Raw genomic sequence first — 17034 nt, 5'->3', positions numbered from 1 at the left:
ACTCTGAGAAATGCCAGTGCCATTTTAGCATGCTTTTAGAAGAGGCCCCAGTCCCTGGTGGTACTCTAAGCTCAGACAACATCTGCAGCAGTTGAGCAATCTCCCCTCCTTATTGTCCTCCTTGGATTTCATCTTCAGTGAGCCTCTCACCCAACTGTTTAGCTTTCATAATTCTAACCCATATTCTTTTTCCTTCACCAGCGTTGTTAGCTGCTTCCACTGTCACGAGTTATTACCACTATGATACCATAGGGCTACCACTATGAGCCATAGGGCTCTCTTTTTGCCTTTTCAGTTTCCTAGTTACCAACTCTTTATACCTAAGTAATATTTCCTTATATGAAATCATCTCTGTGAAAATAACCAGTGTGATTTCTGTCTCCTGAGTATACCTTGGCTGACATCAGTATTTGCAAGAGGAAGGTAACTCACAAATTTGGCTTGGGAAATGGTTTAGTTGGTTCTTAGGATTTGAACATAGTGATGAGCTCCTTGTCAAGAAATGGAATGCTAATATTCTACAGTCTGCAGTGGCATCATGGTAAATCATATATTAGCATCCATCTTGACTGCTATGAGGTTCCAGTTGAAGTCTGTGACTTGAGGGATGAGCGGCTGCTGCAATGAACCATCAGGGCACTAACAATGGCCACAAGGAGAGTGGTATTCAGTAGCTTCTTCTGAGAGCCCTGACATGCTTAATGAAAGAACATTATGAGCTCAGATCTTTGCGATATTGCTTCTCTGTTTTGTTTTGTTTTTTGGCTGCAAAGCATGTGGGATCTTAGTTCCCCAAACAGGGATGAAACCTGTACCCCCTGAGCTTAGATCTTTAAACTCTCAGCTCCAATCACATTCAGAGAACCAATGAGCTTCCCTCGATACCATAAAAGAATTTCATTTCTTGTAAACACAGAGTCAACATGGCTGAAAATCCAACACAAGCTGTGGCTGTATGGGTTCCAGAATTACATACCAAGTTGAATTAAAAACCTTGTTAAGTCTCCAATAGGAAGGTTGGGGAGTTGATTGGGAAGGAGTGGAAGCCTGAGGCTTACAATGGGAACATCTGATTGAACACAGATAAATTTGAGACTTTTGAACTTTCTTTGTTCCCACTTCTCCACACTGGCTATCAGTTCATTCTTGACTCCTCTTTCAAGCAGAACTCATCAGAAGAGTGTACCATCATCGACATTCCATCGGCTGAGGATCAAGTCAGAGTGAGCACAGACGCTGGTGCATGGTGTGTGCAATTTTACTAGGTCTCTTTTGGTGCCAAACAGGAGACTGAATTCATGCCAGCATGAGGGGCCATTTATTGCTGCTCAGGGGTTGGGCCCCCACGTTTTGGGGGAGTTCCCCCACCACTTCCTCCCCCCATTGTCCCCGTGGACCCCTCAAGTGGCAGGTTGCTGAGCTGATCGTGAAGGGAGCACATTTTCAAGTGTAGATAGTCCAGAGCGGCCACCTTCTCCCTGTAATGAGATAGTGGGCAGTTAGTGCTGGTGAGGCCAGAGGCCTTGGGGCTGAAGTGGAAGGTGGGGGTGACTCAGGCCCTCTCCTCAAGACCTCACCCTCCTCCCATGCCCTCAGCCTCCTTCCTCACTCCGGCTTCATCTTGTCTGTCAGCAGCAGGTTCTTGGCCCGCAAGGCTTCGTCTTGGGCCAGCCGAAGGGTGGAGCTCAGGGCCTCTGCCCTGACATGTTTGGCCAAGGCCTGGCGCTCCAGCTCCTGGGGAGAGGAGCGTAGGCGCCGCTGGGCTTGCTGGACTGGGCTGGGGGTGGAGCGGGGGGATCTGGATCGCGAAGCGCAAGGGGTAGGGTCCCCTGGGGCCCACATCCCCCCAGGAGTATCCCATCATGCCTTGAGCCTGAGGCTGACCCCAGCATCCCACAGTGCACTGGGCCTTCCCGATTCCTTTGTGCACTAGACTTGTATCTGTCCCATCATCTATCCTCTATTGATTGCACTGGACTTCTCTGTCCCTGTAAGCACTAAATCAGCATCCGTCACATTGATCCTTACCGCCCATGAGCCATCATGCGCTTGACATCTGGCCCCCCATCTCTCATCACGTGGTGACCGTCTACATCCCATAATTCTCAAGACCCCACATCTCCTGTCTATCAGGACTCTCTGTCCCAATAATAGTCCTCAGTGCTCTGATGCCCTGTCCCACAATGCACCAGGCCCCAGGTCCTTTACTGCCTCATTTGTCCATCTCACCCACTACAACTCATATCCCATCAACACATTAGGCCAATATCCCATGATATACTAGATTGCTATGTTTCAGAATGTACACCGGCCTCAGGTTCCACCTGCTATTGCGCCCGTGTCTGTGTGCGATGCCTCAAGAAGAGCTGTGGTTCCATTTCCCATAATGCGTTAGCTTACTATGAGCTGTATTCACTGGTCCTCTGTCTGACCGCAATGATCCCATATAATGCATTGCCTCTCAAGGTTCATAGAAAATCAGGCTTATATTCCACGAAGCTATAGATTGGTGTCTGTCTTCTCCGTCCCACAAAGCACCAGACCTGGGTTCCATGATGCTTTGGGCCCAAGTCCATCACCCAAGCTTCCATAATGACTGACCTATGACTCACTAACCACCAAACTGCTCTCCCCGCCCAGCCCCCCATTCTGACATATCAGAGCCAAGCGTTCCCCCAACACCTGCTGCCCCCAGCTCACCCTTCCCATCCTGCCACACACCAGCAGTATCCTTGTGCCTGGGGCTCCCCTCCCCCTGCCCTGATCACAAACTAGCCCATGGTGGCCCATGGTCCTTGGTACCAGAATCTTCTTGTGTAGCCTCTGGCAGCTGGGGCAGGCAGGAGCCAGGCCTCTCTGCTTCACCTCGTCCACTAGCGGGGTCAGCGCTCGTTCCAGCAGCTGCTGCAAGGACTCCGTGGACAACTGCTGCCCCTGGCTGGGGGAGGGGTAGTAACCAGGTGAAAGAACCCTCAGACCAGGCTGGCCCAGGCCTACCTGCCTTCACCCAGGCCACCATCCCACCATGCACGGGGGCCAGATTACAGTGCATCAGCTGTACTTTGGCTTCCACAGCATGGGGAACTCCCACAGTGCCTGGGGGTTTCCACTCCCGACACCAGATGGCCATCAGCACATCAAAAACTCACATTTCCCACAATGCACTAGTTAAAATTGATCTCACAATGTATTGGAAGTGCCCCCACCATTCCTAATACAGGTTAAACATGGTATCCTGTGCCTCTCCAATACCCTAAGGTCTCATACTTCCCTACAGTGTACTGGGCAACTCTGCCTCCCACCAGTACCACTGCCCAACCTTCCCACGATGCACTTGGAAGTCCAGGATGCTGGAAACAAAGCAAGACTTGCTCGTGTTCCACAAGACACTGACGTCACCGTGTGGGGAAGGGAGGAACTGTGACTCCCCACATGCAGCGAGACTGGCCCATCCTGTACTACGTGGGGCTGCCCTGCCCCCCGCAGTGCGTCTCCCTCTCCATTCATGTGAAGTCTCATCTCCTTTGATGCTTTGTCCTCAATGTGACACAGAATGCACCTGGAGCCAGGCGCTGCCCCCTTACCTGGCACAGCGGGTACAGGAGCCTTGGCCTCCCCGATCCAGGTTCATAGAGAGGTCAGACACTCTCCGAGAGCTCTGAAATTGCCGTCCAAGCTCCTCTAGAATTGGTTTCACTGGGCCCAGCCCCTCCAGTTCGCTCCTCAGGGAAGCCACAGACACTGCAGACCGCTCCACCCTGAGATGTGAGAATAAGCAGTGCGGTGAAGTCGCCTCTCAAAGAGAATACGGGCATCTTCCGATTTCTGAAAGGTCGCTTTATCCCAGTCCATTTTTAGGAAAGGCCTACATTAGTACCTGTTTTCACTAACCGAAAGAAATCAGAAATGGATTTTTGCTTTTATGAAAAAAGCACAAAGCATTTGTTTTGTAGCAAGATCTTGTTGTTTATTCGCTATGTCGCGTCTGACTCTTTGCAACCCATTGATTGCAGCAGGCCAGGTTTTCGTCTTTCACTGTCTCCTGGAGTTTGCTCAGACTCATGGCCATTGATTCAGTGATGCCATCCATCTCATCCAACCAACCATCTCATGCTCTGTCTCTCCCTTCTCCTCCTGCCCTCAATCCTTCCCAGCATCAGGGTTGTTTCCAGTGTGTCGGCTCTTGTCACCAGGTAGCCAAAGTACTGGAGCTTCAGCATCAGTCCTTCCAATGAATATTCAGGGTTGATTTCCTTTAGGATTGATTGGTTTGATCTCCTGGCTGTCCAGGGGATTCTCAGGAGTCTTCTCTAGCACCACAGTTGGAAAGCATCCATTCTTCCGCGCTCAGCCTGCTTTCACAGAAGCAGGACACACTACAAGCAGTGAGTGGAGCCACCAAGCTCCTCCTCTGAGAACTGCACCCAGTGTCTAGGCATCAAGCCACCATAGCTTTGAACTGTGTTCTGTGGGCATCTGTGCTTTACCTCAATTTATTTTGTGCCTCTGTTGGCAAGATGTATTCTAAGGTAGTTGCTTCTTCGCTTTATGCTCTTTTGGCTTACCAAAGGTTTCACAGGAACCGCTCTACTTTTGTATAGCAGGGTGAAGGCCCAGCAAGGCTCCACCCAAGATTAGCCCAGCACCTCTGCCTCCATACAGTTTGCCAGACCTCGCCACACACAGCCTCTGCTCTGACTGGTCCATCTTTTTTTTTTTTCCCTTTTATTTTGGGAATGCCTCTCTTTGTTCTCTAACTGGTTTGTCCTGTTCCCATTTGCCTCCCCTTGCCCTTTTAAGGTTCAGTGAAAGTGAAAGTCGCTCAGTCCTGTCTGACTCTTTATGACCATGGGCTATACGGTCCATGGAATTCACCAGGCCAGAATACTGGAGTGGGTTGCCATTTCCTTCGCCAGGGGATCTTCCCAACCCAGGGATCGAACCCAGGTATCCCACATTGCAGGCTGATTCTGTCTCAGCTGAGTTCCCAGAGAAGCCCCTCTTTTGTAGTGGCTCCGCCCCTCAGTCCTTAGGTAGAAAGCACCCCTCCCTCCTCTCTAATTGGGGCCCCCACCTGTCAGTATTACAGTCTCCACCCGATTGGCTCCAGCTGATTGGCCCACCCCTTCACTCAAGGCTCCGCCCCCCCACGTTCCCACAGTGCTCTCGGGTGGGTCCTTACATGGTGCACAGCTCGTCCGCCCGGCCCCGCAGCTCCTGCAGGCCCCGCGCGGTCTGCGCCTGCTCGCGCTGCGCCCGCTCCCACTGGCCTAGGAAGCCGTCCAGCCTGCCACCCAGACCCCCGAGCAGCCGTAGGGCCTCCTGCACCGCTCCCTCCTCCTGATGCCACCGGGCGGTCAGCGAAGACACCTCCCTCCTGTAGGAGCATAGGTAAGGAACCCGTCAGGGCTAAATTTTTACATGCCCCGGTCCGCCCGGCCAGGGGCTCCGGACCCACCTAGTCCCCGAATTCTCCTGTCCTGTTCATGTCTTGGAATCCTTTCATGTCCCCGACAACCCGGCCCGGAAAGAATCCCCTTGTCAGATATCCTGGCCTTCTCTCAGCCTGCCTCCCAGCCCTACATCAACCGCTCCAGACACTGCCTCCTCAAGATACCACTCGCCCCAACCCTGTCCCCCTGAGTTTGGAGCCACCTGCCACCTCCCCAAACTTCGCCCACCTCATTTTCATGGGCCTCCCGGCTTCCCTGCCACCAGTCCTATACTCTATTCACTTCTTCGAAGTCCTGCCCTTCCGGGTCATCGCCCCAGAACACTCCTTCCTAGGCTCTTCGAGGCTCCACCTCCCGGGCCCATCTCGAGATCCCACTCACCTCAGCTCCTCCAGGCCGGCAGAGACCTTATGCAACTCCTGCTCGGTCACGATGGGGCCCTCCCCTGCCCGGGGCCCCATTCCCCAGCCGCCTGAGGCCAGGCCTCGCGGTCGCGGGGGTTCGTCAGGGCTCCCGGGCGGACCGGAGCAGTCTGGGGGCTGGGTGGCGGGGCCCAGGCCGTGCCTGGAGAAGCCAGCCTCCAGCTTCTGCTCCAGCTCCTGCAGCTCGGCCTCCTGCCTCCTTGGAGTCTCATCCTGCAGTTGCTGCTGGAGGTAGCGTAGCTTCTCCTGGGCGGAGAAGGCAGGCAGGGTTAGCGCGAGTATCCGGCCCCTTGCCTCCCACCACCACCACCTCCACCTCCACCTCCACCCCCAGATCTGCCCAATGAATTCCTGACACTGGAAAGTGAATGGATGTGGGACGCGATTAGGGAGGGAGGTTAAGGTGGAGTCCCAACTCACCTTAACCTTTAAATGCCTGCCTCTCTGTCTCCATCTAGCCCTCCACCCCAACTTTAACCCTCGATAGGCCTCAAACTCTAGTCCCTCCTGTTTAGGAAGAACAAGTGAAGCTTTTCCAACATTCTGTTGGGAAATTAGTGGGCGTGTGGGCAGGACAGGTATTCCCACTCCAAGTCTGACGTGAATTCCTCTCCCTGGGACCTGAGTATGACTGTGCGTGGAGAAGTATGAGCATGAACACGAAGGGGCAGGGTGGTGGTGGTAGTAGAGGTGGTTGGCAGGGCGGGAAGCCCTACCCGAAGTCCACCTCGAGTACCTCACGTACTTGAGTAACTTCCTCAAACCCTTAGACCCTGCCTTACCTCCAGCAGGGCAGAGTTCTGCTTCAGGACGTTGGTTTTTATTTCAGCGTCTTCCACCGACCGGGTCACCTTCCGGCAGTTCTCCTGGGTCAGGACACCAGGGCAGGGATCCTGCCTTCCCATTCCAGTTCCGTCTCCCAACCCTTATTCTTGTTATTTTCCATGCAGGCTCCACCCTCCTCAGCCGAGACACGCCCATTTCTCCCGCAAGGACTGCCTCCGCCCTTGGTTCGCTTGGCTATAAAGGGCGGGTTCGTCCTCGGACCTCTCCCATGCTCCCTGTCCGCTTGCCCCCCATCTCTTTCCTGTCGACCACTCCACTCCTCCCCATTTCCTCTCACCCTCTTCCTACTCCTGCTCCCTTCTTTCCACCCCGCTCCTGCCCCTCAGTGGCTCACCTTGAGTTGACTACAGTACCCTTCTAGTTCTTCCGCCTCTTGCCGCCTTCTCTCTAAATTCTCACTCAGCACAGAACACTCACTCTGGAGCATGGAAGGGAGGAGGGGTTAGCCAGGGCCTCCAGGGGACACTCCGTGGGGAGGAGAGGTGGGAACATCACTTTCCCTTCTGAGCCTCAGTCTCCCCCAACTGGGCTATGGGTGCATTGAGCTGGAGGATAGCTCAAAGAAGGGGAACGTGGCCCCGGAAGAAGAGGAGGTGTTGGCGGGGGACGGGGTGGCCCTCACACCTGCAGCGTCTGCACGTGCTGGTTAACCTGGGTGGTCTTCTCCTTCAAGCTGGTGATGGAATCTTTGGCACGCACCAATCCACTGTTGACCCCACTCTGGGGAAGAACGGGAGACAGCCAGGGGTCAGTGAATGTAGGGGAGCAAACCCCAACCCCAAGAGAAAGTCTTAAAACTGGCTTTACACCTTGATTCTGCCCTGGAATAGCTGGTGGAATTGGGGGCCAGGGCTGCGCCTCTTTGATTCTTGGTGTTCTTGCTCCATTAAGCCAGGGGCAGACTCTTTCTGCTTAGTGGATGGGAAGAAAAATAAGTAGGATCCAGGAGGGAGTGGGGGGGTGGGGGGTTGCTCAGACATGTGGGAGAAGGAGGATGTTCTTAACCTGAGATAAATGCCTTTGGGTCCAGAGACATAAATAAGATAAACTGTTAAAACACATGCCCTGTCTTTCTCTCCAGGCAGTGGAGAATTCTAAAGATAACCCACTTTCCAAATATAAGCGCTCACTATGCACCAAGTCACGCACTTACCCACGTTTTCCCTTTTATTCCCCACAACGCACCTCTTGAGGTTATTTTGGCCCATTTTGCAAGGGAGGCAAATGAGGCCCAGAGAGGGGATGTCCTTTGTATTCCCAGGTACATGGTACGTGAGGTGCCTTGTCAGAATTTATACTCAGAACCATTGTTTTAAACCATGATGCCATGTGGCTGCTGATCATAGCTACCTTATATCATCATAAAATGCTTTGTGACCCCTGTCAAAAAAACCGACTCAGGAAGGCTGCATGTGACAGAATCTCCACTCTCCTGGCTTCCACATTTATAGAAAGTTAGCCTGGCACATGACTCCCCAGCCAAAGACTACATTTCCCAGGTACCCTTGCAGCTGGCCCCATGTGACTAAGTTCTAGCCAATGGAATATGAGTGGGAATAATGTAGGCAGTTTTCAATTCATGCCTTTAATAAAGGAAAGTAGGGAACATACCTCCCTTTCTCTCTCCCTATGATGTTGATGGCTAAAGCCAGGGCAGCCATCTTGGACCATGAGATGGAGGACACAAGAATATTGAATTCTCAACCCTGTGAAGCTGCCATACTCAATTCCAACCACTTTCAAATCCTTTACATGTGAGAAGAACATTTTCCACCTTGTTTAAACTATGCTACTTTGGGGACTTCCCTGGTGCTCCAGTGGCTAAGACTCTGTGCTTGGGTGCAACTAAGAGTTTGTATAAACACATGCTACAGCTAAAAATATCATGAGTACAATAACTAAAGACTCCACATGTCACAAGGAAGAACCAGTGCAGCCAAATAAATATTTAAAAAAACCAACACTGCTACTTTGTGTCTTTTTTGTTACAGCAGCCAAACTTGTGACTTAATAACTGAGCCTCCAGAACCCTGGGGCCTCTGACCTGCTATACTTGAGATGTTTATGTCAGCAATAAACTATCCTGCTTCAACTAGATATTTTGGGTTTCTTTCACAGCTGCTTAAGTAATACACAAAGAGAAAAGAGGATAAGCTTCCTCCATTGTAAAATGGGAACAACTTCGCATTTCTTGCACAACCGCTCTGGATAAATACCGTGATAAATACTGTATTAAGGTGATGTCAGCAAAACAGAGGAGTTGGAAACCCCCAAATTCCACCCCTCCATGAAAACAATGAAAAAAAGTGAACAAAACTGACTCAAGTCATTGGGAAGATTACAACAATCATAAATATATATGCACCTAATAGAGCTTCAAAGCACATGTATCAAAAACTAACAAAATTGGGAATTCCCTGGCAGTCCAGGGGATAGAACTCCTTGCTTTTACTGTTGAGGGCCCAGATTCAGTCCCTGGGTCAGGGAACTAAGATCCTGGATGCCGCGTGGCACAGCACCCTTCCCTTCCCCCTCAAAAAAAAAGAATGAATTGAAAACTAGAAAGTAGATCAGCAAAGAAATAGAAGACTTGAACAACACTATAAACCAACCAAACCTAACAGACATCTATAGAACATAACGTGCAACAGCAGAATACACATTCTTCTCAAGTGGGATGAAACATTCTTCATATGGTCAAGGACAGACCCTAAAGGATATGAAAACAAAGTGTGTTTTCTGACCTCAAAGACCTCAGTAGAATGAAATTGGGAATCAAACGCAGAAGTTTGAGGAACTCACAAGTATTGATATATGAAAATTAAACAGCACTCATAAATTATGGGTGGAAGAAGACTCACAAGAGAAATTATACTTTGGAATGAGAGAAAATGAAAAAAGATTACAGTGGAGAAAACAGAACAGTAGAGAAAAATCAGCAAGCCGGAAGTTGTTTTTTTTTTTTTAAGATCGACAAAATTGCCAAATTCTTAGCTAGACTGACTATGAAAAAGAGGAAGAATACTCAAATCACTAAAATCAGGAAGGAAAAAGGGGACATTACTACCAGTCTTAGGGAAAGAGAAAGGATTACAAGGGAACTCGATGAACAATTGGATGCCATCAAATTTGATAACCTAGATGAAATGGAAAAAGTCCTTGCAAAACACTAACCGGAGAAGAGATAGGACATCTGAATAGCCCTATAACAAGGAAAGAGTTTGAGTTAGTAATTTTAAAATTTCCAACAAAAAAAGCCCAGATGTTTTCACTGGTGAATTCTACCGATCTTTTTTTTTAAAAGAGTTGCTGCCAATTCATCTCAAACTCTTCACCAAAAAATAGAAGAGGAGGGAACTAACTTATGCTATGAAGCCAGTGTTACTCTGATTCCAAAACCAAAGACATCACCAGATAGTAAAACTACAGACCAATATCCTTTCTGAAAACAGCCACAAAAATTTCAACAAAATACTAGCAAACCAAGTCCAGCAGCATATAAAAAGGATTGTGTGCATGTGTACTCAGTCGCGTCCGACTCTTTGCAACCCCATGGACTGTAGCCCACCAGGCTCCTCTGTCCATTAGATTCTCCAGGTAGGAATACTGGAGTGGGTTGCCATGGCCTCCTCCAGGGGATCTTCCCAACCCAGGGATTGAATCCGAGTTTCCTGCATTGCAGGCAGATTCATTACCCACTGAGTCACCTGGGAAGCCCTTAAAAATGAAAAGGATTATACACTACACCATATGTGATTTATCCCAGGAATGCAAAATTGGTTCAACATGACGATTAACCCATGTAACATACCATATTAGTAAAATACAAGGTGAGGGTGGAATACAATCATGTCAATGAATACAGAAATAGCTTTTGACAAAATTCAATACCCTTTCATGATAAGAACACTCAACAAACTAAAAGTACAAGGGAACTTCCTCTTCCTGGTATAAAGCACCTACAAAAAAAATAAAAACAGTAAAACCCACAACAAAGTCATAGTGGTTTTAAATACACCCATAAATTTTTTGAGGCTGTTTCCAGATGTAGGGCCTTAATTCCCTCACTTGAGTGTTGGCTGGACCTAGTGACTCATACCCAGTAAATAGCATAAGTCAGAGTGATGGTATGTGACTTAAAACACTCGTTCATGAAAGGAACTGTGAGCTTCCTTCTTGCTCTGTCTGGCTTTGGAGGATGATAACTTCCAGGCCGTAAGCAGCTCCTTCTGGAGAGGCCCACGTGGCAGGAAACTGAGGCCACCAACCAAGAGTTTATTAGTGCGCTGTCTTGAAAGCACCCCCTGCAGCCCCAGTCAGACCTTCAGATGCCTATGTGTGCTTAGTTGCTCAGTTGGGGCCAACTCTTTGTGGCCCCACGGAATGTAGCCCACCAGGCTCCTCTTCCATGGGATTTTCTCCAGGCAAGAATACTGGAGTGGGGTGCCATTTCCTCCTCCAGGGGATCTTCCCAACCCAGGGATCAAGCCCATGTCTCTTGTACTCCTGCATAGTGGATTCTTTACCACTAGTGCCACCTGGGAAGCCATCAGATGACTATGGCCCCTGCCAAAATTATATTTTTTTTAATGTTTTTTGGCCAAGCAGCATGTGGGATCTTAGCTCCCTGACTAGGGATGAACCCGTGCCCCCTGCAGTGAAAGCATGTTAAACACTGACACGCCAAGGAAGTCCCGCCCGGCCAAAAGCTTGACTCAACCCAAGCCAGGACCACCCAACTAAACCACCCCAGATTTGTTGTTTTGAGGTCATGAATCATGTGTTTCACTGCAATCGCTAATAGATACACAGAACGATATTTTAGAACTGAAGACCGAAAAAGTCTTGGACTTCCTGTAGGTAGAGGTTCTGGAAAACTAGGAGAGCAGGTCCTGGGGTCAACTCAGTTCTCCCACTTATTAGCTGTGAGGCCTCAGGGAGGGGGCTTCACCTCTCTAAGCCTCTGTTTCTCTCCTTGTAAAACGGGGAAGGACTAACCGCTACCTTCACGGGGCTGCTGTCGGGAAGAGTACAGGCTGAACTAGAAAGGCTGTTGGTCAACACTTGGGAAAAGAGAAAGGGCACTGGAGAAAAGCTGGGATCACTGGAGGTGAGTTTTAGCTTCTCTGAGAGCAGATTTGGGAAATGGTGAAGGCTGAGCCTGTTAGCCTTGGCTGAAAAGTGAATGGCATGGAGGAGGTGCATCCGTGCGTACCTGCTCAGTCGCTGCAGTGGCGTCTGACTCTTTGCCACCCCATGGACTCTAGCCCAGCAGGCTCCTCTGTCCATGGGGATTCTCCAGGCAAGAATACTGGAGTGGATTGCCGTGCCCTCCTCCAGGGGATCTTCCCAACCCGGGATTGAACCCGCATCTCCCGCATTCTAGGTGGCTTGTTCACCACTGGGCCACTGAGGAACCCCCATGGTGGAGGTGGGCGGCAGCCAGATCTGGAGATAAACCCCTCCTTCCTTGGCCACCCACACGCCATGCAGCTGGGCAGTCCAATTCCCCATTCCAAGCCTGCCTCAGTTTCCTTTCTTCTCCACTGGGAATGATGATACCTTGGCAGATGGTGGTGAGGAAGGGTCAACAAGACGTTAGGATCCATAAGGCAAGCGCCATGATTAGTGTCAGCATCATTAAAAGTAACGACAGTAGGACAGGACCTGCCAGGAAGGGGCTTAGCACCGATATCGCACAGCCGCCTCAGGGAAGTCTGCAGGCAGCAGGACCAGTGGGAAGCAAGGCTGCAAAGACCTAATCTGGCCATTTCTGCATGGAGGCACCGACATTTCCTAAAAGCAATGCCACCTCCTCAGTTGCATCCTCTGGCCTCATAAAGATGTCAGAGATTAAGCCACGAACCAGGAACTTCCCTGGCAGTCCAGCAGTGAGGACTCTGTCTCTCACTGCTGTTGGCTCAAGTTTGATCCCTGGCTAGGGAACTAAAAACCCATAGGCTGTACCAGCATGGCCGAAAAAACAAAAAGGAAAACACGAACCAAAGCTGTCTGCGTCACCATCTCCTTCCAACCCTCCATCCAGTCTGGGAATTGTCATTCTCTCAGCAGGGGTCTCCATCACTCAGGGCTGTCTTCCTTTTCTGTCCAGTTCTCTGTCCCACTTCTCTCTCTGGTGTCCGTCCCTTCCTTAGGTCTCTGGCCCCCTCCTCTGTCTCTGGTTTTCTGCCTCCCCCTCAGTTGGCCTCTGTCCCCTTCCCTAGTTCCAAGTCCTCCTCTCTCTGGGGTCCCTGTCCCCCGCCCCCGGCCCGGACCTTGGTCCTCCTTGATCTCTGGGTTTCTGCCCCCTCTCGGTCCATCTCCAGCTGTCTCTCCTGATAAAGCTCTGATGCTGTGTGCCAGTCCCTGTTACTGTCCCCCTCGTCACTGTTCTTGCCCCTAGCCCAAGGTGCTGCCTGTCAGTAGTTTTTTCCATTTTACAGAGAAGCCTCATAGAGGCCGGGGCTCCCCCGCAGCCCCACAGTGATTTCGCAGCTGCAGCAGACCTTGATCTTGGCCACCCAGGGCTCTTCCTCAGGCATCACAGTCCTCTGGGGGATGTGACTCAGAAATAGCTCCAGTGGGAGGTGGACCTCTGCAAGAGCTGCCTGAGCGATGCTGGCAGCGAGGGGGAGGAGATGCCTCCCGGGCCATCCATCCCAGCTGGATTCTCTCTGACCGCTCCCTTCTCTCCACCTGGTCCTCTTACCCGGGACCTTCGCCTGGCCCCTTCTCTGGCTTGCCTGCCTCCAGTCTCTCCCCTCCAAACATCTCCCACCTGGGCCCAGAGGCATCTCCTAAGGAAAGAAAGCATCATGCCCACTAATCCTTTGGTCCTGGCCCTGCTTCTTACAAGCGCTCTGACCTTGCAGGGGGTCACTCCACCTCTCTCTGCCTCATTAATAATTTTTTTTCTTCTTCTTCAAATGGGTCATTATTCCATTTCCTTTGCAGCACTTCTCAGAGAGGAAAATGAGCCCTCTCCCCACCACAGGGATGTGGCACAGTGCCTGGCACATAGTAGATGCTCAGTAAATGGGTACAGAGCCCAAACTCCAGGGTGGCTCCTCTCCCCTTGCCCAGGAACACTCAATGGCTCCGTATTGCTCTCAGGAGAGTGTCCACGCTTCTCAGCCTCAGTTTCCTGTGTCCCTGCCAGCCTCACCTCTCCCACACACCACAATCGAGCCACAAGGACCTGTTCCCCCTGGGGCTCTTTGCAACCTCTGTCCTTTTGTTTTTTTCCCTGTATTCCACCTTCCTTATCTTCAGGATCCAACCTGGGAGTTGCCTCTTCCAGAGAGAAAGCCTTTCTTGACCACGGCCAGTTGGGCCAAGGCCTTGCTCTTCAGGGTTCCTACAGTGACCTCTACTGCCCCCATCCATGCAAGGTGCCTCCCCCCACCCCTGACTCCTAAACCTGGCCCCACTACTTAGAAGCTGTGTGACTTTGGGGGGTGCTGTTTAACCTTCTAGAGCCTCAGTATCTTGCCTGTGAAATGGGGACAATAACAACTAACCCGTATTCTGTGCATCCGGCTGACTCTTGAGCTAAACATTTTGCATGAATGAACTGCATTTCATTGTCATGACAACCTCATGAGGAGGGTAAAGTTCTCTATAGAACTCTTAGGTGCTACTGTATTTCCTGCTCCTAGACCAGCGCCTGACACATTTGTAGGTGTTTAAGAAATATTTCTTGTTGGGACTTCCCTGGTGGTCCAGTGGCGAAGACTCCATGCTCCAAATCCAGGGTGCCAGGGGTTCAATCCCTGGTTAGGGAAATAGATCTCACATGCCGCAGCTAAAGATCCCATGTGTTGCAACTAACATCCAGAACAGCCAAATAAATACATTAAAAAAAAAAGAGAAATATCTCTTGAAAGAACATACACATTCGTCTCCATTGTACAGATAAAGAAACTGAGACTCCGGAACATAGAACGTGTTCAGCATCTGCTAATGAATCTTAGTATCATTATAACCAGGGTTATTGTTAGTGTGATTCTCAGTGTCTGTATCAAGCCTAGTTCAGAGCCTGGCCTGGAGAAACCTGGCAAGGGGTGGAAGGTGACAGGGGAGTTAAAGGACCAAGGTATAGCCTTGGTTAAAGAATCCACCAGCAATGCGGGAGACACAGGAGACTTTGATTAGATTCCTGGATTGGGAAGATCCACTGGAGTTGGGCAAGCAACCCACTCCAGTATTCTTGCTTGGAGAATCCTGTCAACTGAGGAGCCTGGCGGGCTACAGTCCATAGGGTTGCAAAGAGTTGGACACGACTAAGCATGCACACACGTAGCATTCTATGCTCTAGTCAGAATTCTCTAAATTTTCCTAGATTTTGCTCACCTTGCAGTTTTGTCACACCTTCTGAAGTGGTCCCCTCTGAGAACTCATACTCATCCTTCAAAGCCCAGTGCCAACACTGCCTCCTCCAGGAAGCTTTCCCTGATAACCTAGTCTGGTTTGAGTGGCCCTTTTCTGGGATCTCTGGTGTTACCTCCATCATGGAATTTATCCTCCCATCTGTTTATTTGTCACTCCCACCAGACTGGGAGCTTCCCTGGAGCAGGGACCTGGCCCGATTCCCAGCTGTGACCCCAGCCTCGCTCAGGGCATTTGGAAGTGACTGAATGAAAGACCAACCGCAGGCAACAGGCATCGTTTACCCCCGATGGAGCAGATTTGTGGCTGCCTGTCAGGGTCCTGTAGGGTGACCAGAACCTTCTCATTTCCAATCATGAAGACCACACCCCCATCCTCAGTTGTCTACCACCAGGGTGAGGACCTGGTCTTCCCCAGCCCAGCCAGGGGCCCCTCACCAGTATTTCCGTGATGTCTGGGTCATCTGGTGCCCAGGGTGGGGTGGGGGAGGCAGGGGGCACGGGCACTGCCAGTGAGCTGCTGTCTTCTGTGGTTGAGTCTGTCCCTGAGGAGTCAGTGGGCTCCATGGCCGCCAGGTTGAGCAGGGACACATTGGTGCAGGCCGAGGACCGTTTGAGGTTCAGGCACCAGTGCATCGGCTCATGGGACATCCGAGGCTCAACCCTGGGGGGAAGAAACGGGCAGGAGGGTCAGGGTGCAGCCCTAGCAGGACATGGCCCCTCCCACCTCCCTGTCTGCACATCCCCTAGTCCCTCTGACTCCATCCCTACTACCTTCTTCCTCCTACACTCTTGAGTCGCCCTTGGCCACCGGCTCCCTGCCTGCCTCTCCTCTGCCCCATCCTCTCCTTCCCCACCCCACCCATGGTGGGACTCATGCTCTGTCAGAGGCAGCGCTGGGCACTAGGACCCGGACAGGGTGGGACAAACCCACCCATGGAACGACACAGCCTTCTTTTTCTTCGCGATCCCCTTGACTGGGCTGGTCACCCCCCCAGGAGTCTCGGGAACCAGCTGGGAGCGGCTCTCAACCCCCGCGGGGGGGTCCCCAGCCTCATGGATCTCTTTGGACTGCCAGATTGTTTTCACCACCACGCTCGCCATGGCGTGTGGGGGGCCTGGCTCCCAGGGGCTCCTTCCTCCGAGACTGTCCACCTATTCTGACCACTGCCCCTCAAGGTCCCTGGTCCTCACAAGCCTGCCTCATAAAGGACCCAACCACTGGGCTCCAGTAAGGCGGGGGTGGGGTGGGGTGGGGCACAGGGGTGGGAAACGTGACTTATCGCCTTCCCCCAGGGGGGCCCAGTGAACCCTTCCTTGTCCAGGTTTCTAGTTTTGCCCTGATCTTTCCCCCACTTCAGAACCATAGTGAAACTGATTCATTCTGAACGGTGGACTGGCTCACTGTATCTTGGGAGGGGTCCAGATTCCCTTTCCCTGAAACTCTCTCAGCACTCTCCCCACCCACCCGCACCCCCGCCACCCGCATTCAGACCTGATTCATCCTGCCGGACTTGTCCCTTTCCCAGGGTCTGGGGGAAAGGAGGGTGGCTGGAGGATCTCACATCCTATGGGAGGCTGGAAGGGGACAGACAGACAAGCAGCAGAAACAAACTGAAAAGAGCAGGTGTCCGAATGCGATGCGAAGTGAATCAAAACTGGGCGACGGCAACGTGGACATCTGTCAAAGCTCACCGACTTGCGCGCCTGGGGATTGAGCCTCTTACTGTGTGAATTCTGCTGATTCAAAACCCCCAAAACTAAGGGCTTCCTGGTGGTCCAGGGGTTAGGACTCTTCAGACAGTCTTCTCTCTGGATCAGTTTCCAAATTCCCCTTCTTTCAAGAATACATACTGGATCAGGGCCCACCCAGATGACTGCGTCTTAACTTGATCATTGCTAGAGACCCTACTTTCGAATAGGGGC

General features: G+C 51.3%; 1 protein-coding gene across 1 annotated transcript; it reads right to left on the bottom strand.

Moving 5' to 3' along the window:
• Window positions 1–948: 948 nt before the first annotated feature.
• On the bottom strand, window positions 949–16212 carry TSKS (testis specific serine kinase substrate). The gene is made up of 11 exons (XM_055411030.2): window positions 16043–16212; window positions 15547–15772; window positions 7346–7441; window positions 7056–7139; window positions 6658–6741; window positions 5835–6121; window positions 5183–5377; window positions 3585–3758; window positions 2803–2938; window positions 1610–1734; window positions 949–1478 (listed from the first exon to the last, which is right to left on the bottom strand). Exons 1-11 carry the CDS (start codon window positions 16210–16212, stop codon window positions 1319–1321), a joined length of 1737 nt encoding a protein of 578 aa, XP_055267005.2. The 3' UTR covers window positions 949–1318.
• Between the last annotated feature and the right edge of the window lie 822 nt (window positions 16213–17034).

This window comes from Moschus berezovskii, chromosome 22, assembly GCF_049115385.1.
Source record: "Moschus berezovskii isolate FMDL1 chromosome 22, NW_MosBer_1.0, whole genome shotgun sequence".
Taxonomy (NCBI): Eukaryota; Metazoa; Chordata; class Mammalia; order Artiodactyla; family Moschidae; genus Moschus; species Moschus berezovskii.
The sequence above is the reverse complement of the archived record's forward strand: the minus strand, read 5'-3'. Positions and strand labels throughout refer to the sequence as shown.